This window comes from Mustela putorius, unplaced genomic scaffold (assembly GCF_011764305.1).
Source record: "Mustela putorius furo isolate JIRA1106 unplaced genomic scaffold, ASM1176430v1.1 tig00000487_pilon_pilon_pilon, whole genome shotgun sequence".
In the NCBI taxonomy this organism is placed as follows: domain Eukaryota; kingdom Metazoa; phylum Chordata; class Mammalia; order Carnivora; family Mustelidae; genus Mustela; species Mustela putorius.
In genome coordinates this window covers 2584018-2607197 of record NW_025421399.1, presented here as the reverse complement: position 1 = coordinate 2607197, position 23180 = coordinate 2584018, and the positions used below count along the sequence as shown (strand labels likewise).

Below are 23180 nucleotides of genomic sequence, written 5' to 3'. Positions count from 1 at the left end.
ACAACCTGAATAAGCCTATCTCCACTAAAAAAACGGAATCAATAATTAATAACCTTTCAGGGGCACCTGGGTGGCTCAGTGGGTTAAAGCCTCTGCCTTCGGCTCAGGTCATGATCCCAGAGTCCTGGGATCGAGCCCTACATCGGGCTCTCTGCTCAGCAGAGAGCCTGCTGCTTCCTCCTCTCTCTCTCTGCCTGACTCTCTGCCTACTTGTGATCTCTGTCTGTCAAATAAATAAATAAAATCTTTAAAAATAATAATAATAATAATAATTAATAACCTTTCAAAACGAGAAGTACCAGGCCCAGATGTTTTCACTGGGCTTGTGTTCTACCACACATTTAAGGAAGAAATTAAACCAGTTCTCTACAATTTCTTCCAGAAGATAGAGGGGATACTTCCTAAAACATTCTGTGAAGTCAGCCTCACCCTAATAACCAAATCAAAATTTATAAGAAAACCATTGATCAATATCTCTCATAAATATAAGTGCAAAAATCCTCAACAAACTTCTAGCTAATTGAATTCCACAATGTATAACAGGAACCACAACCAAGTAGGATTTATTTTAGCCATCTAAGGTTGGTTCAACATTAAAAAATCAATTTCTATAATCCATCACATCAATAAGCCAAAGAAGAAAAGTTATACGATCATATTAATGGGATGGATCACTTGAAAAAATTTAATACCCATTCATGATAAAAACTCTCAGCATATTAGGAATAGAGAAGAATTCCCTCTGTTTGAGAAAGACCGTCTACAACAAATATACAGCCAATGTCATACTTCATGGTAAGAAACTTGGGGATGCGGTGGCTCAGTTGGTTCAGCGACCAACTCATGGTTTAGGCTCAGGTTGTGATCTCAGCGTTGTGAGACTGAGCCCTTGTCACCAGGCTCCGTGCTCAGTGGGGAGCCTGTTTGGGATTCTTTCTGCCCTTCTCCCTCTGCCCGCCCCGCCCCCATACACACACTCTCTTTAAATAAATAAACAAACAAACAAATAAAATCTTTTTAAAAAATGATGAGAAACTCACTTTCTCACCAAGATCCAGAATAAGGCAGGATGTACCCTCTTGTCACTGTTTTTTTTTCTTTCCTTCTTTCTTCCCTCCCACCCTCTTCCTTCCTTCCTTTCTTTCTCTCTTCCTTTCTGCTTCATTTATTTATTTGAGAGGGAGAGCAAGCAAAGGGAGGGGCAGAAGTGGAGACTCTCAAGCAGATTCCCCGCTGAGCCTGGCACTGACACAGAGCTCCATCTCAGGACTCTGAGATCACAACCTGAGCTGGAACCAAGAGTCAGATGCTCAACTGACTGGGCCACCCAGGTGCCCTGCCACTGCTTTTCTTTCTTTTTTTTTTTAAAGATTTTATTTATTTATTTGACAGACAGAGATTACAAGTAGGCAGAGAGGCAGGCAGAGAGAGCGGAGGAAGCAGACTCCCTGCTGAGCTGAGAGCCCAATGTGGGGCTGGATCCCAGGACCCTGAGATCATGACCTGAGCCAAAGGCAGAGGCTTTAACCCACTGAGCCACCCAGGCGCCCCCTGCCACTGCTTTTCAACGTCAGACTGGAAATCCTAGCTAAAACAGTAAGAGGAGAAGAGAAACAAAGGAAAAGGTACACAAATTGGGAAGGAAGAAATAAACATCTTTATTTACAGATGACAGGATCATCCATATAGAAAATCTGAAAGAACTAACAATAACAATAATAAAAAACTTCCTGTAACTAATAAATGATTCTAACAAGGTTGTAGTACCAAGGTTAATATACACAAGTCAGGGGCACCTGGGTGGCTAGGTGGGTTAAAGCCTCTGCCTTCAGCTTAGGTCATGATCCCAGGGTCCTGGGATGGAGCCCCTCATTGGGCTGGCTCTCTGCTCAGCAGGGAGCCTGCTTCCTTTCCTCTCTCTCTGCCTGCCTCTCTGCCTACTTGTAATCTCTGTCAAATAAATAAAATCTTTAAAAAATATGTACAAAAGTCACTTTCCTATATACCAGCAATAAACAAGAGGAATTAGAAATGAAAAATGAGGGTACCTGGGTGGCTCAGTCGTTAAGCCTCTGCCTTCAGTTCAGGTCATGATCCCAGGATCCTGGGATTGAGCCCCGCATTGGGCTCCCTGCTGGGTGAAAAGCCTGCTTCTCCCTCTCCTACTCCCCCTGCTTGTGTTCCCCTCTCTCGCTGCATCTATTTCTGCCAAATAAATAAAATCTTAAAAAAAAAAGAAATTAAAAATGTATTATCATTTATATTAACACTCAAAGTGAAATATAAATCTAACAAAATATGTATAAGAACTATATGAGGAAAACTACAAAACACTGAGAAAAGATATCAAAGAACTACCTAAATGGAGAGATTTCCATGTGCATGGATAGGAAACCTCAATATTGCTTTGGGGTTTTAAAAAAGATATTTTATTTAATTATTTATTTGAGAGAGAAGCAGAGAGACCAAGCATGAGTCAGGGAAGGGGCAGAAGAAGAGGGACAGACAAGCAGACTCCCCACTGACTGAGGAACACAACACAGAGTCCAATCCCAGGACCCCAACATCACAGCTTGAGCTCAAGTCAAATATTTAACTCACAGAGCCATGCAAGCACCCCAGAAAGCTCAATATAGTTAAGATGGCATTCTTGCCAGGCGCCTGGGTGGCTCAGATGTTTGGGCATCTGCCTTCGGCTCAGGTCATGATCCCTGGGTCTTGGTATCAAGTCCTACATGGGGCTCCCTGTTTGGTGGGGAGCCTGCTTCTCCCTCTGCCTCTCTCTCTCTGTCTCTCACGAATGAATAAATAATTTTTTTTTAAATGATGTCATTCTTGCCATTTTGATCTATAGTTTCAAAGCAGTCCCAACCAAACTCCCATCGAGTTATTTTGTGGCTATTGACAAACTTCTAAGGTTCACATGGAGACGAAAATGATCTAGAATAGTCAATACAATATTGAAGGAGAAGAACACAATTGGAGAACTGATACTACTCGATTTCAAGACGTACCATAAAGCTACAGTAATCAAGACAGTGTGGTATTGGCCAAAGAATAGAGGGTGATCAGGGGTGCCTGGGTGGCTCAGTGGGTTAAGCTGTTGCCTTCAGCTCAGGTCATGAACTCAGAGTCCTGGGATCAAGCCCCGCATCTGGCTCTCTGCTCAGCAGGGAGCCTGCTTCCTCCTCTCTCTGCCTGCTTCTCTGCCTGCTTGTGATCTCTCTCTGTCAAATAAATAAATAAATAAAATCTTTAAAAAAAAAAAAAAGAATAGACAGATCAATGGAACATAATAGAGAGCCCAAAAATAGACTCACATAAATATAGTCAACCGTCTGACAAAAGAGCAAAAGCAATACAACAGAGGAAAGTAGTCTTTTCAACAAATGGTGCTAGACATCCACATGCAAAAAAATTTAATCTAAGCAGACATTATATCTGTCACCAAAAAAATTAACGCAAAATGGATCATAGCCTTAAATATAAATTACAAACCTATAGGGGCGCCTGGGTGGTTCAGTGGGTTAAAGCCTCTGCCTTCTGCTCAGGTCATGATCCCAGGGTCCTGGGATCAAGCCCCACATTGGGCTCTCTGCCTGGCAGGGAGCTTGCCTCCGCACCTCAGCTCCCCCTACCCCTGCCTGCCTCTCTGCCTACTTGTGATTTCTGTCTGTCAAATAAATAAAATGTTAAAAAAAATTACAAACCTATAAAACTCCAAGATAACATAGGAGAAAACCTAGATGACTTTGGATGTGGTGATCACTTTTTAGACACAACACCAAAGGCATGAAAGACAAAATCGATAAACTGGATTTTATTAAAATAAGAAAAAAGTTCTGCTCTACAAAAGACAGTGTTGAGAGAATAAGAAGACAAGCCACAGACTGGGAGAAAATACTTGCAAAAGATATGTCTGATACCAGACTATTATTGAAAATACACAAAGAAGACTTAAAAGTCGACAAGAAGAAAATGAACAACCTGATGAAAAAATAGGCAAAAGATCTGAAAAGAGATCTCACCAAAAAAGATCTGCAGAGGACAACTAAGCATATGAAGATATTTGATATCATATGCCATTAAGGAATTGCAAATTAAAATAATGAGATAGCACTACGCATCTATTAGAATGGCTAAAATCCAAAAACATTGACAACACTGTTTGGCAATATTATATGTCCAATATATTTATATTCTATGATACAGGAATTCCACTCCTGGAAATATACCCAGGAGGAATGAATCCATATATCCACAAAAAGATATGCACAAGAATGTTTGAAGCTGCTTTGTTCTTTTTTTTTTTTTTTAAGATTTAATTTATTTATTTGACAGAGAGAGATCACAAGTAGGCAGAGAGGCAGGGTGAAGCAGGCTCCCTGCTGAGCAGAGAGCCCAATGCAGGGCTAGATCCCAGGACCCTGAGATCATGACCTGAGCTGAAGGCAGATGCTTAACGCACTGAGCCACCCAGGTGCCCGGAACCAACTTTATTCTTAATAATCAAAAAGTAGATACAACCCAAATGACAACTGAAGGCAGAAAGGATAAAGCATGATGTATTCCTACGATGGAATACTGCATAGCAACGAAAACTAAGGAAGCATGGCTACATTCAACATCACAAATTAATCTCAGACATAACATTGAGTGAAACAGGTTGCATGTAAAGGAGTTACATAGGTATGATTCTTCATATATGAACTCCAGAAACAGACTCTACGGCAATGGAGCTCAGAACTGGTAACATCTGGAGGGGAATATTGACTCTGAGGAAGCTTCCTAGATAGTAGAAACACTCCATACCTTGATCTGGGTGGCAGTTACATTATGTATAGGTACACATGTATAAAAAGCAAACAGTAAACTTAAAATATGGGTACTTTGTTATCTGTAAAAAAAAAAAAAAAGGAAAAAACTTAACAATTTTAATTTTTTTATCCATAAAAAAAGAAAAAAACAGGAGCATCTGGGTGGCTCAGTCATTAGGCTTCTGCCTTCCCTCAGGTCACAATGAGCCCACATCCGGCTTCTTGCTGAGCAGGAGGCCAGCTTCTCCCACTTCCACTCCCCCTCCCCCTACTTGTGTTCCCTCTCTAGCTGTGTCTGTCAAATAAATAAATAAAATCTTTAAAAGCAATAAATAAAAGGAACACCCAAAGACTAAAAAAAAAGAAAGAAAGAAAGAAAGAAAGAAAGAAAGAAAAAAGAAAAACAGGGGCACCTGGGTGGGTCAGTTGGTTAAGCATCTGCCTTTGGCTCAGGTCCTGAGGTCCTCCGATCGAGCCCCTGGTCAGGGTCCCTGCTCAGTGGGGAGTCTGCTTCTCCCCCTCCTTATGCCCCGCCCCCTTGCTAGTGCAGGAGCCCCACCCCCTCTCTCTTGCTTCTGGCAAATAAATAAAATCTTAAAGAGAAAAAGAAAAAAGTAATAAGGGGCAGCAGCTTAGAAAAAAAAAGCGGAAGTCTTTATGTCATCATCTTGAATAAACATTAAAAAACAAAACATTTCCAATATATATTAAAATACATTACTTAGAAAATAATGTTCATCTGTGGGGTGCCTGGGTGGCTCAGTGGGTTAAGCCGCTGCCTTTGGCTCAGGTCATGATCCCAGGGTCCTGGGATTGAGTCCCACATCGGGCTCTCTGCTCAGCAGGGGGCCTGCTTCCCTTCCTCTCTCTCTGCCTGCTTCTCAGCCTACTTGTAATCTCTGTCAAATAAATAAATAAAATCTTTAAAAAAAAATAATGTTCATCTGTGTATCACCAAATAAATAAATAAATAAATAAAATCACTCCATGTTCCCCAGGAATTCAAGCACCACACTTTGGTTAACGCATTCCAGGCACACTAGGGGTTTGATGCGAGCAGGTGCTGGGATATTGGCAACCTGGGGAAGGGCTGGGGCCAAGTGGAGCGGGTGTAGCTAGGATTATGTCTTGTTACCAGCCTGGGCTGGGCTTGTGGGATGTCTAGGCTCTGCTTCAAGGTACAGGGCAGAAAACTGGAAGGGAGGGAGGGTAAATTGGGAGAGGGGCAAAGAAAAAGGACCAAGGGCAGATTCCCTCATGCTCTGGCCCATAGCCCAAGTCCTAGACTCCTGACCTCACCAGAGACGCAATAGATGTAAAACAAGGCAGTTGGTTTCCAAGTGGGAAGAGTGCCAGCCATGATTTTTGCAGCCCAAGGAATGAAAAATCAATAATAATCATTTTTATGATTCATGTTCATCCTGTTTCATTCCAGAACACTTTACCGAAAGGCCCCTTGGCCCAGCCAAGAAGCTTAGGGCCAGGAGCCAGGACACCTGGACTCCAGATCTCTATGTGGAAGACTTGGGCCTTTCTTGGGATCTAAGATTCTCAACTGTGGCAAGTGACATTGTGGAGATTTCTACAGTTTACGTATCTGTCCTCTCAGTTTACCCTCCAACCCTGGGAAGGAAAACAGAGAACGCAGGATTGCTATTCTCCTTTTATAGACAAGGAAACAGGATCAGATGAGGTTAAAAGACTTGATCAGGGGCGCCTGGGTGGCTCAGTGGTTTGGGCTGCTGCCTTCGGCTCGCGTCATGATCTCAGGGTCTTGGGATCGAGCCCCGCATTGGGCTCCCTGCTCCGCAGGAAGCCTGCTTCCCTCTCTCCCTCTCTCTCTCTCTGCCTGCCTCTCTGCCTACTTGTGATCTCTGTCAAATAAATAAATAAAATCTTTAAAAAAAAAAAAGACTTGATCAAACACGTACTGTTTAAGGTGGGGAAGCTCAGGTGGGAGCTGTGACTTCCGACTCCAAACCTTTTACTCTTTACCAGTCAAAACAAGAAAGGCAGTTCCTGCCTTCTCCAAGTACAGTCTGAGAAGGAATTGAGCCTACACAAAACGCCCTGGCTGTGTTCCAAGGGCAGACCTGGATTTGTGGAGACTTAACTTGTACAGTGAACGGGGGTCTTTAACAAAAATCATACCAAAGGATGAAATAAAATTAAGGATGGGGCATTGCACAGGTCCCACAGATGAGGGGCCATTAGCTCCAGGTTCATTAGCAACAAGGTAAATCGGCCTCTCCTAGGCGCCCTGCCCACTCAAAAATCCGGTCACACCAGATCTTAACAGGGGTTTCCTCTCTGTTTGTAAAACGTGGCAGATGTGGGCTGTGGAAGCCCTGGGAAAGGAATCTCATTCCTCCCAGGAGACAGGAGGAATTACAGCGGCAGGGAGGCCGCTGAGTGAGGATGGAAAAGGCTGCGTGCCAGGGGAGAGTCCAGAGGGGCTGGTGACCCAGCTGGCCGCGACGTGGGCAGTCAGCAGCGTCGGCGTGGGAGACTGGCCGCCGGGGAGCCCCCGGAGCCTGGAGCAGTGGGGCTACCGGAGGATCGACGGCCCAGACTGCGGGCGAGCCTGTGGGAAGCCGCCGCTTTTCAGTCTCCTGGCTCCCTGCGTTCCTGACAGCCCTTCCTCCGAGGAGCGGAGGCAGAGGCGGACGACCACGGCCGATGGCAGTGGAAGAGTGGATGGTGGTCCCCGCGCAGGCCTTTTCGATCCCCGGCCCGCAGGACGGTGGAGCGCCGGAGGCCTACGCGAAGGCTGCCCCGCGGCGGCTCGGGCGGCGAGACCGGGTGCCAGGCTCCCCTCGCGGCTCCCCGCCGCCACAGGGGGGAGAAGCGGGGGTGGGGGGAGCAGCGCCCGCGGCCTGCTTTCCCAGGGCTGGCCAAGCCTTTTTGACAAGCTGATTGCATGGCGGGGATTGGCTGGTCCGGGCGTGACGCCGGTAACAACAAAGGTGGAGTTGGAAGAAATTAGATTAAAGGAGGGGGGGGGAATTAAAGGGGGAGCTGGCTGGGGACAGGAGGCAGAGACCGAGGGGGAGATGCGCGAAGCGCGGTCTCCCGGCTCCACTTCGCCCCAGAAGCCCCTTCGCGCAGACCCACCGGCATCAGGCTCTCCAACCCAGCCCCGGCCGAACTACCGAAACCAGGGTGGGAGTGGGGGGTGGGGAAGGCTGCTGCTCCTAGAGAAATCCCCCTAATTCCCACCCTGACACCCCTTGCTGCGGCCCAGGGGGAGAACTTTTTGCTCGGACACCTCGGATCCTAAACCCGGCGGAGGTGAGGGGCTTTGAGAACGACGAGAGGCTCGCTCTAAAACCCGGAAGGCCCTCGCGGGGAGCCGATATCCGGCGAGGCGGGGTGCTCCCCGGGTTTTTCAATGTGTTGCAAATCTAAGAGCTTCTTTCTTGCCTTTTTTTTTTTTTTTTTTTGTAACACCCCCCCTTTATCCCCCCACCCCCTCGCTTTGGCTTCAGGGTTGCAAAAGCAAAGAGCAATAAAAAAAAAAAAAAAAAAAAAACCCGCGCACACACTCAGACACACACCAGTGGCGACAGGGGAGAGTTGGAAAGACGCAGGAGAGAAGCAGGAGGCAGGAGGCAGCGGGGAGGGAGCAATGGGAGCGGGAAGCAGGCAGGTTCCCTCGCAAATCCCCCTCCGGCCCCACGTCGCTTCGCCGGCCCCGGCAGGGGAGCAAGGAGCCGGGCTAGCAGATGGAGGAGTGGAGCTCGCTCTAGGCAGCGGGCTTGGCCGGAGAATGGAGGAGCCGCCAAGCGACCGGCTGATTGGAAGAGAAACGCAGAGCGATGGAGGCGGGGGTAGGAGGACGATTTCTCTGCGGGGACTGGCGGCGGCGTATACGCCCGGGTCGGGCGCTGCAGAGCTTGGCTAGCTTTCAACCCGCGCTCGCCGGCTCCAGCCCCGCGCGCCCCCACCCCCAGCCCTCCCGGCGGCTCCGCAGGTGAGTGCGAGCTGGGGGCAAAAAACCCCAAAAGTCTCAACACGCCCGCCCTGCCCCCCACACCCCCCCAAAAAAAGAAAGAAAAGCATTTTTTTCTTTTTCTTTTTTTATTTTCGTGCAGCCCCCATCGCTGGTGGGAGGGAAGGGGGTGAGGCTGAGTGGCCGGGAGGAGGCGGAGGGGCCAGGCGAGGCCGGGGTGGCCCGGGAGGCGGCGGCGCCGAGGCGGCTCTGACGGGCGAGCGCTCGGAGCGGCGCTGCGCTGCGCCGAGGCGGGCGGGCGGGCGGAGCGGGGCGGGCGGAGCGCGGCGCGTGGGGCTCGCCATTAGCCGTCGCTCCGCTTCGCCATCTCGGGCTTTGTCTGGCGACTCGCGGCCCCGGCGTCGGCTGCGGCGGAGCTACGGCTCCGCTCTTCGGCCCGCCGCACCCCTAGGTGCTCCTGGCCTGCGCTCCCATTCACACGCTCGGTAAGTGAGCCCGGGTTCCGCGGATTTCGGGGGAGAGGGGTTGCGCGAGTGGCGGCGCCGCCGATCTCCATGCGCCGGGGCAGGCCTGGGGAGCCATGCCGGGCTGGATTGAACCGGCTCCCAGCGCGGCTCCTCTGCCGAAGCCCATCGCCCCCTTGCTGTTTCCGGGGTGTAAGAAGCAAAGCGGATTGATTTTTTTTTTTTTCCCTAAATTTGCAGGGAGGGCATTTTGTACGGGTAAAAAACATTTTTTTTTTTTTTTAAGTTTCGTGTGTGTGCTGTTCGGTAGCAGGGGACCGCGAGGTAGGCGCCGAAGCTTGGCGCCGCGATGGGCGTGCGTGCGCCCCAAGCCGGTGGCCACGCTCCGGGGAAGAGGGTGGGCGCGGAGCGCCCGCTCCAGGAGGCGGGAGAGGGGAGCGAGTGAGGACTGCCGTGGAAGTCCGAATCTGAGCTGGGAGGACTTGGGGGAGAGCTCCGAAGCATTGCTGCGGCACCCCTCAGCCTCCCCGGCCGCCGGGGGGCCCTCCGGGCACCCTCTCTGCGGCCGCGCGTCGCGCCCTCCCTCCAGCGCGGGCCGAACTTGCTAGTTCCCTCGCGGGTCTGGCGAGGTCGCTCTCGGCGCCCGCCCGCCCGCCCGCCTGGGCTCCGAGCCCCGCCGCCATCCGGGCGGCTGCGTGTCTCCCTGCCCCGGCCCCCCCCTTCCCCGGCGGCGGCGGCAGCAGCAGCAGCAGCAGCCGCCGCCGCCACCAACACCACCACTACCACCACCACCCCCCTCCCCTCCTTCCTTCCCTCCGCCTCGGCCGCCCGGGTCCCCCCAGCTCCCGCCCCTCCTCCCAGCTGCCCCCCGCGGAGCCCGCCCGGGCAGGCTGTGGGAGGGAGCGGAGCCGGCGAGGCGGGCGGGCTGGCGCTCGCTCCCCGGGGGTCGGTGTGCGCTCTACGGGGAAGGACGCGCTCGCTGCCCCGCTTCTCCCGCCCCCCCTCCCGCTCCTCCTCCTCCCTTCTCCCTCCTCCTCCCCGCTCCGGCGGCGGAGGCTGCGGCGGCGGCGGGGGGTGTGCGAGCTGAGGCCGGGGCCGGCGGGCGGGCGGCGGGCGGGCTGCCTGCAGGCGGAGGGCGCTGTGCTTTGTGCTTTTCGCCGCGAGGAGCAGCAGGCAGCAGCAGCCACAGCCGCCGCCGCCACAGCAGCAGCCGCCGCCCCAGCGCCGCCGCCGCCGCCGCCGCGCCCGGAGGAGGAGCCGCTGCCGCCGCGGGAGGGAGCTGCGGCTGTGCCCGGCCGAGCGGGGGAGGGCGCCGCCGCTCAGAGCCGGGGAGGGAGCCGCCGGAGCGGGAAGCCCGGAGGCCGCGCTGCGCCGGGTAACCGAGGCGGCTGAGGACGCGCGCCGGGGTCGGGGCCGGGGCCGGGCGGCGGGGAGCGAACCGCGGGTGCTGTAGACACCGGGGGGCACCCGGGGCGCCCTCCAGGCAGGGGGCTGGACGAAAGAGTATCAGGGCACTGGAGAGGACGCCGAGAACCGGGGGAGGGGAGGGCAGGAAGCGAGGCCCGAGCCGAGCCCTGGCCGCGGGCAGAGGAGCCCGCGCTTCTCCGAGCCGGCAGGCGCAGTTCTCGCCGGCCGCCGGAGGGGGCGGCGGGGCCGGTGAGCGCTGCGCCCCCGCCTCCCGGCCGCCGTCCTCCCGCCCTCTCCTTGGCTCCGCTCCCCGGAGGCCGGGGCGGGGGCGCCGGCGGGGCTGGGCCGCAAGCTCGGGGGAGGAGGCGGCGGTTCCCGCCGTGGTCGCGCCTCTGCGCCGGGCTCCTCCGTGCGCGTCGGGGTGGCTGGGCGGTGGCGGCGCCTCTGGCCGGGGTGGGTGGCTCGGGGGCGGGGGGCAGGCTGGGCCGCTTCTCTCCGGCTGCTCGCCTGCCTGGGCGGGCGGGGACGGCGTCGGGAGCCCGGCAAGGGGGGGCGACGGGAATCCGGATCCGGTCCCCGGGGGCGGTGCGGCCGCTGCGCTCCGGGCCCGGCGGCGGCTGCGCTGCGTCCGGGTCCCCGCCGGGTTGCGGAGGCGGGGGGAACCGGCCGGGGGGAGGCGGGAGGAGGAGACTGCGGCGCGTGCCCGCTTCCTCGGCCGCGCGCGCCCTTTACCCGCCCTTCCTCCTCCCCCGCCCTCCAGCCTGGGGCCTCCCCGGGGCGGGCGCATAGAGGAGGAGGAGATTTTTTTTTTTTTTTTTTTTTTTTTTTTTTGGCCGGGGTGGGGGAAGGAGGGCGGAGGGCGGGCGCTAGCTGCACGCGGGAGCTGGGAGCAGTCTCTCGCGTGGGCAGGGGAGGGCGCACGCGGTGGAGCCAGACTGCAGGGGCGCGCGGGGTGGGGGGCGCACTCCCACACCCACCGACCCATTAGGTCTGCTAGGGTCTTGGCAGGGTCTCCGCGAGAGTGTGGACTTGTGCCCCCCTCCCCTTTGGGGGAGGGAGGAATAGAAAGTCTCTCACCTCGCATCCCCGCCTGAGTGGGGACTGGTGTCTCTCCTAAAGGGTGAGGTGGTTTTGACCGCGGGTTGCCCGGCCAGCACGACCCAACGAGGTGGCTGGAGGAGGTGGCTTGACGGCTAAAGAATGAACGGAGAAGCTGACTGCCCCACAGACCTGGAAATGGCCGCCCCCAAAGGCCAAGGTAGGAGCTCTTTAACTTACGTCCTCTTCTCCCACATGGTTGTCTGCAGGGCCCACTCCCCTTGGAAAGGGGTTAGACAGTCTGCATTCTCTGAATTGAGATGAGGGAGGTATATTCAGTTTCAGGAGTCAAGTTTGGCCAAACCCCAATTATTTGGCATCGAGGCTATAAACTGTATTTTTCACACTCCGTTCTTCTGCTTAGAGAGGGAGAAGAAGGCCTGTGCAGGCCAAAGTGTGCCCTTTTCTCACCAGGTGTCCTGGAATGGGAGGAAGGATGAGGAATGTGGGAGAAGGGGGAGAAAGGCTTTCCAGGTGTTTTATTGTTATTCAGAGGACAAGGTTTTTGGTGAGGCAGGTGGAGGGAGAGGATATTTTGGTGGTCTGAGGCTCCCAGCCATAGGATGTCCATAACTAGACCCTACCCCTCCAGTGGGGACTCCCTGTGCATGGGGGCAGGGGGTAGGATGAAGCTGATCAACTGGCCCTGACTGTGGGACACTGAGAGGAGAGAGGATTATTGTCCCATGTGACCCACCCTGTGGAAACCCTGACCCAGGTTACCAGATGCGAATGCAAATGAAGAGCCCTTTTGACTCCTAGCCCTTGGCTATCTATTCTCCCAGCTTACCTTCCAGAGAGGCCTACTAGAGGTGTGTTTTCAATGGCTGGAAATAGCTGGTTCAGGACCCCCCCACCCCCGCCTTTTTTTTTTCTTTCTTTTTTTTTTTTTTTTTTGCCTCCATGGGGAGTTGGACCCAGAAGACAGCCCAGAATTCTGGGCGTTCTCTTCTCCCTGGAACCCGGGCCCTGAGAGCCTTGCCCACCTGCCAGCCCTGTATGGTTTTTCCATTTCCATTCCATTTTCCTTACTTGCCCCAAATTATTCATGTCTCTAATGTTAGCATCCAGCTGTGCTGGAGAGGAATGTCTGCATGGGTTCTCTTCAGTGCCCACACTCCATCCTCAGTCCTTGCACATCTGTGGGATCCCCCTAGAACTTAAACTTGGCATCACATTTAGATGTGTTGTGCCTCCCTGCTTCTCTCCCTTCTCCCAGTAAGTTAGCTGTTTGCCCACCAAGTCCCAAATCGCTGTAACTTCATTCTTTTCTCTCTTCTACAATAAACGGTAGCATGTGGCAACCTGGCGTGTGATCATAGTTTTGAAGGAAGCCAGACTTGACTTTAGGTCTGGCTTTCTAGGTATGATACTGTCTGGACTGGACTTCCTGTTTTAATCCCTATGGTCACAGTTTTCCTTTATGAGTAGGTCATAAGGTCTTGTCTTTACCTTCAGATCAGAGGTAAACCAGGATTTGGGATGCTCTGGGAAAGAAGGGTTGAGCACTTAAGACCTGGGGAACAGTTGAGGGGAAAGCATGAGCTGGGCGTGATTGCCTTTCTCACCCCTCCCCAGACCGCTGGTCTCAGGAAGACATGCTGACTTTGCTGGAATGCATGAAGAACAACCTTCCATCCAATGATAGCTCCAAGTTCAAAACCACCGAGTCACATATGGACTGGGAAAAAGTAGCCTTTAAAGACTTTTCTGGAGACATGTGCAAGCTCAAATGGGTGGAGATTTCTAATGAGGTAACTGACACCCCCCCCCACCACCGCTTTCCTGACAACATCTGTGTGAACCCCTGCCTCAACCTTCCTGGTGGGGGAGAGGAAACAGAAGTTTATAAACAGGAAGGAAAGAGACCAGGCGAGGTGCTCATGTGGTCGCCCTTGTGCATTTGGGAGGTGGCACGGTTGACAGCACTGGCCTAGAGTTCTCAGTTCTGCCACTTTCTAGCTGTGTGGCCTTGAATACTTACCGTCTTGGAGCTTCTGTCGCCTGAGCTGTTCTGGGGAATGAATGAGGTGCTGGCATGGACAACACATCGAGGTCAGGTGGTCACCTTGTTGCTGTCCTTTGGTGTGTACGGACTGCCTGGTCTTCTGCTGGAGGCATGGACCAGCGTCTGGGTGTCAGGGGCTGAGCTGTGGCTTTTGCCCTCTGCCCCTCCCCCTTCGATAAATTCAGTCTAGTGGAAATTAGAGGAGACCCACTGGCAAAGGGGGGGTACACTCTAGGGTGGTGTTTCCCTTTCTGAACTTCCCCTTGCACTCACCGCCCTTCTTCCTCCAGGTGAGGAAGTTCCGAACGTTGACAGAATTGATCCTTGATGCTCAGGAACACGTAAAAAATCCTTACAAAGGCAAAAAACTCAAGGTGAGTTTCCAGGAGGCAGAGTGTGACCTGCAGGAGAGGAATGGGCCAGAGAAGGGATCCTGTCTGACCTTCACCGTGTCCTTGACCCTCCTTCCAGAAACACCCGGACTTCCCAAAGAAGCCCCTGACCCCTTATTTCCGCTTCTTCATGGAGAAGCGGGCCAAGTATGCGAAGCTCCACCCCGAGATGAGCAACCTGGACCTGACCAAGATTCTGTCCAAGAAGTACAAGGAGCTGCCAGAGAAGAAGAAGGTGGGGGGAGGGGGGCGAGGCAGGGAGGAGGGAAGAGGCAGGGAACAGCTGGTGCATTGTGGGTCAGCCATGACGGGGAGGCTTAGACAGAGGGCCTCAATTTTGGGTGGGGTGGGTCACAGAGCAGAGCGTAGGGCCTCGGGCGGCCACACTCGACCTCCTCTGCACAGTCAGGCACAGGCACTGGCACTGTGGAAGGCATAGTAACTGGGACTGTAGCAGGCACTCAGACCACCCTTCCCCGCCCTAGACTGTCCACAGTGTTCTCATACAGCACAGCTTCTGGGCTCACATTCTCACGGTCCGGCCGGCCCAGCAGTTCACCCTCTGACGACACCACCCCCACCCTCGCCACCCAACCTTGGTCTCATCTGATGCATGCAGTCAGTATCCCCATTCGGGGACCTCTGGAGAGGGGGTTCTGCCAATTGTGTGGGCACGGAGCTGAGGCTCCGGAGGGACTCGTGTCCCCGGTCCCGCAGCCAGTGACAGCAGAGCAGGAATCAGGCGCACTTCTCACTGTCCCACACACATGTGAAGTGGGCTTCCTTCCTCTATGCGCGTGTTTGCCCAAGGATGCACTAGCATCCCTCGTGGCCTCCCACTGTCCCAGGCTGTTGGAGATTGTTGACCTTAAGCAGAGGTTGCCCCGGTTTCCCTGGCAGGGTTGGACCCCGTCCCACACTTTGGAAGTCAAGTGGACCCTCCCCGCGGCTGGCGGCCAGGCCATGGAGGGGCCTGCTGCTGAGCCCTGAGCGAGATGAGGCCGGGGTGGGGTGGGGGGGATGAACAGCAAGGGTGCTGGGCCGCAAGGCAAGCCAGGGAGCGGTGTCGGGGAGGGGCAGGGGGAGGGAGACGCAGGCACATCTTTGGGAAGAAGAGATCAGGATACATATAGCCAGCGTGTAGCCTCCCACCTTCCTTGTTTGGGCCCTGTGCCTGTACGCTCACCTCCCCCCTTAATTCTGTACCCAAAAAGCCAGCTTGGCGGGGTGCAACCAGCTGTCTACTGCTGCTGCCCAGGCCCAGCGGAGTTAGGAAGTGGCAGAGTTCTCCTTGGCCCCTCTGATGGGGAGGTCGTGGAGCAGACTGTGTACATGACACCCAGACACTCAGGGTGTGGGAGGCAGAGGCCCAGGGTCGCAGGACCGGGGAGGGCTAAGACTCTGTGTGGTAGAGTGGACAGGGTACTGGCCTGGGGGACCCAAGGCTTGGGCCTGATGATCTGACTACCCCTGAGTTGTTCTGTGCGTGACCTAAGGTAAGTTCCTTTTCTCTGGACCTGGTCTTTGTCTCAGGTGCGGAGGGTAAGCCCAGCCCTGTGTGTGAATGACTTCTTGTTCCAAGAGCCACTGTTCTGTGTGAGGAGGGCTGAGACTGGGGCAGAGTGGGCTGGGCTCTGCTCCCTGTGTTCAGCAGGAGCCACAGAGGAAAGTGAGGCTATCCCTGTGCCTGGTGCCTCTTCTGGGAGAGGCGGGGGTTGGGGCTCAGTTGCTGTGAGCCCCTGGACTCTTCCAAGGCTGATTCTTGTGATTCAGGGAAAAAGGGAGAAAGGAGACCTGGACATTGGTAGCCAGGACAGGAAGTAGGTAAGGAAAGGAAAGAAGAGTGAGGAATGGAGAGGCAGGAACAAGACAGGGAGGTAGTTGCTTGATGGCGGGAAAGGAGGCCAGCCTTACGGAAAGCGGTGGAGGAGAAGGCAGAGGAGAGCCAGAGGGGAAGGGGGAGGGCTGGGGGAGTCTGCCAGCCAGGAGCCAGGGAGAAGGTGATGGGAGGGGGTTCAGAATGGGGAAGGCATGTGAAGGTTAGTAGCTGGGGCACCTGAGGTACTACAAGATACCACTCAGTGGATCTGGAAGGAAATCCAAATGCAAGGGACCGATTTGTTAGAATATCATTAATGTTGTAAGGGTTCGCTCTGGGTGCCTTCAACACCCGTCTCCCCTCAGGCCTTGGAAGCAGGACTCGGCTTGCCCCTGGCCTCGTGGGCCGCCTTGGAGGCAGCAGACCAGTACCGGCTGCCACAGACACGGGAGGAGGGAAAAGTAGGGGCAAGGCCCACACCTCCTCCTGACTCATTGTGGGGAGTTTGCGGTGTTGGGGGAGGGGGAGGTAGGGTCAGGGGGAGTCCCAGCCCTGTCCCTGCTCAGCGTGACTGGGCGAGGCCTGGTCCTGCTTCTGGGACTCTCCCTCTCTTAGCAGGAGAGACCAGGACATAGGATGTGTCCTGAGAGACCCCTGTAGCTCCCACTGTCTAGTTCTAAGCTGACAGTCTGGGCTACGGTTGAGTCTCCCCAACCCACTGGAAGGCAGGCCACCATCCCCTGCCAGCTCACGCCACCCTGTGTCTGTCTACGTCACCACTGGGAGGCAAAATAGCTAGCAAGGAGCGCTCAGTGGCTTTTATAGCTCAGGCTTTGGGTCGTGGATGACCCTGTCCCCTCCTCCCCCAGATGAAGTATATTCAGGACTTCCAGAGAGAGAAACAGGAGTTCGAGCGAAACCTGGCCCGGTTCAGGTAAGGCAGTGGAGCCCAGAGGAGGGCCACAGGGCACTGGGTGTGGCAGGATAGGGTAACCCCGACCAGAGCCTTGAGCTTGCTCTCTGAGGCGTGGAAGATGGACGGGTCACATGTTGACCCTAGCGGGGTCATATTCAAGGGCAGGGATAAGCAGGTAGCCACTGTCCTACTAGGCCCCAATGGATAGGCCGTGGAGCCTTGGTGGGTGGGGCAGCTAGCCGGGGTCTCCCTGGCAGGGTCTCCCGCACCCACTGACTGTTGCTCCCCACGCCCTGGCTAGGGAGGATCACCCTGACCTAATCCAGAATGCCAAGAAGTCGGACATCCCTGAGAAGCCCAAAACCCCCCAGCAGCTGTGGTACACCCACGAGAAGAAGGTGTATCTCAAAGTGCGGCCAGATGTGAGTGTCCGGCCCGGGGGCAGGGATGGAGGGCTCACGGTGGTGGCAAGGGGGGAGCCGCGCCAGGTCGGCCGGGCATGGTGCAGGGGAGCAGGAGAGGAGGCCCCTCCCCAGGGGTGGGCTGCATGGACAGGGCCTGGGCCAGCTGGCGTGCGAGTGTGTGTGTGCGTGCGTGCGTGAGCCTGTCCCCTTGCACCTAGGCGGGACCCCCGCCTCTCCACTTTCCCCTCCTGGCCTGTGGGGGTCACTCATGTGACCTCCTGTGGCCTGAGGGGGCGGGGGCCTCTGTGCCCCCCTCCCCCCTCCCCTTCCCCTTCCCCTGGCTGCCTGTGTGTGTCTGACGGCTTTTGGTTTGCAGGCCACTACGAAGGAGGTGAAGGACTCCCTGGGGAAGCAGTGGTCTCAGCTCTCGGACAAAAAGAGGCTGAAATGGATTCATAAGGCCCTGGAGCAGCGGAAGGAGTACGAGGTTAGGCTTCCGCTGCGCTCCTCCCCGTCCGGCTCTTCAAGAGCCTCTGCCCTCTGACTCTGCGGCCTCCGCACTCTGCAGGAGGCAGTCGTTCCCTGTCCCTCCGTTGAGGGAGGGGCCTTCTGGGCCCCTTGCCTCTGCCCCTACCTTCCCTGCCCCCCTCCCCACCATGAGATCTCAGGCTAGGGCAGGGCAGGGCGCCATGTCTCGTGTGACGGAGCAGACACACGGCCACCCCCCAGCTTTTGCTCCCTGCCTCCCCTCCCCAGCGGCTCTCCCCGCCCCAACCCCCCCTGCTAACCCCACCCCCCCGTTGCCCTCCATCCCCCCACCTCACTCTGCAGGAGATTATGCGTGACTATATCCAGAAGCACCCTGAGCTGAACATCAGTGAGGAGGGCATCACCAAGTCCACCCTCACCAAGGCCGAACGCCAGCTCAAGGACAAGTTTGATGGGCGACCCACCAAGCCACCTCCGTAAGCGCCACCCCCTCGGGTGGGGGTGGGGGGGTGATGAGTGGGCCAGTGGGCATCCAGGGAGTCCAGACAGCAGAAGACCTCGGCCAGGCTCCGGAGTTGAGGAAGCCCTGGTCCCTCAGGGAGGAGGCTCAGGGGGGATCTCGTCTCCTTTCCCACCGGTTCTGACAGGAACAGCTACTCCCTGTACTGCGCCGAGCTGATGGCCAACATGAAGGACGTGCCCAGCACAGAACGCATGGTGCTCTGCAGCCAGCAGTGGAAGCTGCTGTCCCAGAAGGAGAAGGACGCCTACCACAAGAAGTGTGACCAGGTGAGCCGTGTGGAGGGTCACTCCTGGAGATGCTTAGGCCTGGCCTTGGGACTTTGAAGCCTGAAATCTGGCCCCGGCGAGGGGTCCATCAGTAGTCGGGCAGGTGGATCTTGGGCCCCCGCTCCAGACTCGGTGCTGGGCGAGGTTTGGCTCTGGACCATCCAGGCCCTGGATGTTTTGTAGAGGGTTATGGTGCCTTGAGAATCAGCGGGTTCGTTCCCAGACTGACCCCGACTCCCCTTGTGTTCCCAGAAAAAGAAAGATTACGAGGTGGAACTGCTCCGTTTCCTAGAGGTGAGTGTTCCTGTAGGCGGGGCATCAGTCAGACAGAGGCCTTGGGGTTAAGGCCCTTTGGACCACCCCCCCCATCCCCCCCCCCCCCCGGGAGCCAGCTGGCAGCCAGGTGCACAGCCCCATGCCACACCTTGTCTCTGGACCAGAGCCTGCCTGAGGAGGAACAGCAGCGGGTCCTGGGGGAGGAGAAGATGCTGAGCATCAACAAGAAGCAGGCCACCAGCCCAGCCTCCAAGAAGCCCTCGCAGGAAGGGGGCAAGGTACGCAGGGGGCATGACTGACTGGGGGGTAGGCGGGGGAAAGTGGGGCTACCCGCCATCACCCCCACGGCCCCCGACCTCCTTTGTCCACCTCCAGGGCGGCTCGGAGAAGCCTAAGCGGCCGGTGTCAGCCATGTTCATCTTCTCTGAAGAGAAACGGCGGCAGCTTCAAGAGGAGCGGCCTGAGCTCTCGGAGAGCGAGCTGACCCGCCTTCTGGCCCGCATGTGGAACGACTTGTCAGAGAAGAAGAAGGTCGGGGTCCTGCTTGCTTTTGTCCCCCAGGGTCTGGCTGCTCTGCCTCAGCCTTGGCCTGTGTGGGCCCCAGTTGTACCTGGGCTAGGACGCCAGGGCTGGGAGCTCAGCAGGCCGGAAGGCGGGAAGCTCTCTGAGGAGGGCCTGGGCTCCTCCGGGGAACAGAGCTGGTTGGCCGGCCAGGCTGGAGACCTCTGCACCAGCCCACGCCTCCTCCAAGGAGCTGCGGGCCCGGCCCTGGCCCAGGGTCAAGAGCCTTCCAGAGCTGGACGGGGAACGCGCGCCCCCTGGGGGCGGCGGGAAGGCTGACGTCCCTGCTCTCCCTCCGCAGGCCAAGTACAAGGCCCGGGAGGCGGCGCTGAAGGCCCAGTCTGAGAGGAAGCCGGGTGGGGACCGTGAGGAACGGGGCAAACTGCCAGAGTCGCCCAAGAGAGCCGAGGAGATCTGGCAACAGAGCGTCATCGGGGACTACCTGGCCCGCTTCAAGGTGGCAGGGAGCCTGAAAGGGGTGGTTCCGCTGTCTGCCTACCGCTGCTGCCCCCAGCCCCAGGTGAGCCCTCCCATAGCTGACACCCCTGTTTGTCTCCAGAATGACCGGGTGAAGGCCTTGAAAGCCATGGAGATGACCTGGAACAACATGGAGAAGAAGGAGAAATTGATGTGGATTAAGAAGGCAGCCGAAGACCAAAAGCGATACGAGGTGGGAAGAAGGGCTCAGCTGGTCAGCGCAGGGCAGGGGAAAGGGCGGGCATGGTAGGCTCAGTGGACCCTGGGCCACTGCTTTGGGGGTCAGAGTACCCTTGCCTCAGCGGGTGGGCCGTGGAGCCAGGAGCCCCAGCCTTGGTTGTGTGATCCTAAGCAAACCTCCCACCTTCCTTCTCTGAACCTCAGTCACGCATCAGTAGAGGGGGCGGTGATACCGGTCACACGAGCGTGGTTGTGACAAACACTTTCGAGCAGCGGCGCCTGACCCAGGTGTGAGCTGTGAGGACATCGCTCCCTAGCCGTGCCTCTGTTTCCCAGGCACTGATGGCATGGGGCGGGAGGTAGAAATACTTCGGGTGTGGGGTGGGGTGCGCGTGACCCTTCCCGGTGTCCCCGCAGAGAGAGCTGAGTGAGATGCGGGCACCCCCCGCCGCTGCAAACTCCTCCAAGAAGATGAAGTTCCAAGGAGAACCGAAGAAGCCTCCCATGTGAGTCAGAGGGCCGCAACCCACGCTGGCCGAGGGGAGGGTCACGGCTCGCAGGTGGCCGTCTTGGCGTCCTAACCCTCCCTGCACCGCGGTACCTCCTAGGAACGGTTACCAGAAGTTCTCCCAGGAGCTGCTGTCCAACGGGGAGCTGAACCACCTGCCGCTGAAAGAACGTATGGTGGAGATCGGCAGCCGCTGGCAGCGCATCTCCCAGAGCCAGAAGGAGCACTACAAGAAGTTGGCAGAGGAGCAGCAGAAGCAGTACAAAGTACACCTGGACCTCTGGGTCAAGGTGAGAGGGCTGGGGACCCTTGGAAGAAGGCCGCGGTGTCTGGCTGGTCTGCATTCATGATTTCGTTCAGCATCCCAGCAGTCCTGTAGGGCAGCGACTACTATCGGGGGAAGAAACCAAGTTTCAGAGAGGTTAAGTAATTTATCCAAGGTCACACTGCTACTAAGTAGAATAATCCAAATCATACTGCCTTTTCCTCCCTCCAGCTGGAGCCAGAGGACCTCTCCCAGGCTCTAGTTTGGCCGCAAGGCTCTGCGCTGCTCCCCTTCTGCACTTTGATTGAGCAGTCAGATCTGTAACATGGGGAGAGTCACCTGTGTCTGCCCCCAGCTATCCAGCCGGGGACCCTGAGAGAGCGTGGGGTTTAAGTGCCCAGAGATTTGGGGAGCCCTGGAGCCCCTTCTCTGGGGCTCCAGGCTATGGAGCCCTCTCGGGAGCAGGAGTGATGATGCGAGGTTATGGTGGTCGTTGTGGGGGGCTGCTCTGAGCTGAGGAAGGACTAACTCTGGAAGCTCCACTTGGGTACAACAACAGGAGGGACATGAAAACCGATAGTCCTGGGACGGGGTGGCTTTGAGAAGGACTTGGGGCATCTCCAGCAGTAGCACTGAAGCTGTGTGCTTGGATCTGGGTGGGGGGTCTGTGTGTATGGGGAGAGCAGCAGGGGTAGAGCAGGGTAATGGTACATAAGGGCTTAGCCCCCTGCCTGGCACTCAGCCACATACTCGGTCAGTGCAGGTGGCGTTCCAACCTTGACCTTCTTCTCTGTCTCCCGCAGAGTCTGTCTCCCCAGGACCGTGCGGCCTATAAAGAGTACATCTCCAATGTGAGTCTGGGAGCAGGGCCGTGCCGGGGACAGGGAGGGTTTGGAGCAGGCCGTTGTCTGGCACTCACGGCTGTTCCTTTGTCTGCATCGCTGTCCTTGCCTGCAGAAACGTAAGAGCATGACCAAGCTGCGAGGCCCGAACCCCAAGTCCAGCCGGACTGCCTTGCAGTCCAAGTCGGTAAGGAGCTCCTCCCGGGCGGGGCTGGGGGTGTCCCTGGTACCCAGAGGGGGGTGCGACAGGGACGACCCCTGACGTGCCTCCGCCCCTCCCAGGAGTCCGAGGAGGATGATGAAGAGGATGAGGAGGACGAGGACGAGGATGAAGAGGAGGAGGACGACGAGAACGGGGACTCCTCAGAGGACGGGGGGGACTCCTCTGAGTCGAGCAGTGAGGATGAGAGCGAGGACGGAGATGAGGTCAGGCGGCGGGGCGCGGTGGGGGAGGGGGGCTTGCCAGGCTTGGCCCGTGGTCACCGCATTCCTTGCCCCCCAGAATGAGGAGGATGACGAGGACGAGGACGACGACGAGGATGACGATGAGGACGAGGACAATGAGTCTGAGGGCAGCAGCTCCAGCTCTTCCTCCTCGGGGGACTCCTCAGACTCTGACTCCAACTGAGGCCCGGTCCCACCCAGGGCTCCCCTCCCCAACTGACCACCTTTGTTTCTCCCCCATGTTCTGTCCCCTGCCCCGTGGCCTCCCCCACTTTCTTTTTCTTTTTCTTTTTCTTTCTTTCCTTTTTTTTTTTTTTTTTTAAATTTGGTGGGGGAGGGGCTGGAGGAGCCCAGGCCAGGACTCTGCAGCCTCAGAGACATCGGCCCTGGTGGGGGGGCCCTCCAGGGAGCGCAACCATCAGACTGAGCCACCACTGGACCGGCCCGGCCCACGCCTCTTCTGCACTTGCGGTTCCGTCATGGACAATGGACCTGGGAGTGGGGTGGGGGGTCCCAAAGAGTCCGGTGAGGCCCTCCATACCTGCAGCCCAACCCATGGGAGGGTAGAAGCTCGGGGAAGACCCCTCCCTTCCCAGAGGGGCTTGCCGACTGGACCCCTGCATTGGAACTGGAGGCAGGGAACGCGGGGAGAGGAGGGCAGGAGCCTCAGAAAATAGGCGCCGCCCCCTAGCCCTCTCCCCTGCCCTCTGCAGGAAGGAGCTGCCCATACCCACTCATGGGGGGAGGGGGCAGAAGTGTTTTTTATATATGTGTATATATTTTTTTTTTTAAGCTCTGAGCTGTCAACGAGACGTTTCCTACCGATCTCGGCTGCAGTCTCTGTTGTCATTTCTGGGAGAGGGAGGGCTTAGGGGGTAGGTTTGGGACTTTTTTTAAAACGGTCTTGACACGAATGGAAAAGCGTGTGCGCGTGTGTGTCGCCTGTACATAGCATGGGTGCACCTGTGGATGTGTGCAAAGGCGTGTGTGTGCGCGTGCGTGTGTATGCATGTGTGTAAGAGAAGGGGGAGTCCACCTCAGTCTGTGAATCTGGTGAGTGGGTTGGTAAAGG

At 56.3% G+C, this 23180-nt stretch overlaps 2 protein-coding genes across 6 annotated transcripts; one reads left to right on the top strand and one right to left on the bottom strand.

Annotated features, from left to right (window-relative positions):
- The first annotated feature begins 8485 nt into the window (after positions 1 to 8485).
- UBTF (upstream binding transcription factor) lies at positions 8486 to 22933 on the top strand. Of its 5 annotated transcripts, none has more exons than XM_045080778.1 (21): positions 8486 to 8790; positions 11760 to 11898; positions 13317 to 13492; positions 14037 to 14120; positions 14218 to 14373; positions 16827 to 16891; positions 17175 to 17295; positions 17654 to 17764; positions 18109 to 18242; positions 18414 to 18555; positions 18808 to 18849; positions 18996 to 19109; positions 19207 to 19362; positions 19694 to 19849; positions 19952 to 20062; positions 20467 to 20555; positions 20658 to 20847; positions 21626 to 21673; positions 21780 to 21851; positions 21947 to 22090; positions 22167 to 22933. In XM_045080778.1, the coding sequence occupies exons 2-21, from the start codon at positions 11841 to 11843 to the stop codon at positions 22290 to 22292; spliced, it is 2295 nt and encodes a 764-aa protein (XP_044936713.1). In that variant the 5' UTR covers positions 8486 to 8790; positions 11760 to 11840; the 3' UTR covers positions 22293 to 22933. The 5 variants fall into 5 exon arrangements, with proteins under 5 accessions (XP_044936713.1, XP_044936710.1, XP_044936714.1 ...); XM_045080775.1 differs by lacking the exon at positions 8486 to 8790 and adding an exon at positions 9068 to 9254; XM_045080776.1 differs by lacking the exon at positions 8486 to 8790 and adding an exon at positions 10473 to 10608.
- Positions 10192 to 11427, bottom strand: LOC123392263 (basic salivary proline-rich protein 3-like). Its single transcript, XM_045080649.1, has one exon. It carries the CDS (start codon positions 11425 to 11427, stop codon positions 10192 to 10194), a length of 1236 nt encoding a protein of 411 aa, XP_044936584.1.
- Positions 22934 to 23180: the final 247 nt, after the last annotated feature.

Coding starts and splice junctions, on each gene's coding strand:
- UBTF (XM_045080778.1), top strand. CDS start 11,841: ATGAACGGAGAAGCTGACTGCCCCACAGACCTGGAAATGGCCGCCCCC. Junction 17,296..17,653: donor ATCTCAAAGTGCGGCCAGAT/GTGAGTGTCCGG, acceptor TTTGGTTTGCAG/GCCACTACGAAGGAGGTGAA. Junction 18,556..18,807: donor ACCACAAGAAGTGTGACCAG/GTGAGCCGTGTG, acceptor TTGTGTTCCCAG/AAAAAGAAAGATTACGAGGT.
- LOC123392263 (XM_045080649.1), bottom strand. CDS start 11,427: ATGCGCCCGCCCCGGGGAGGCCCCAGGCTGGAGGGCGGGGGAGGAGGA.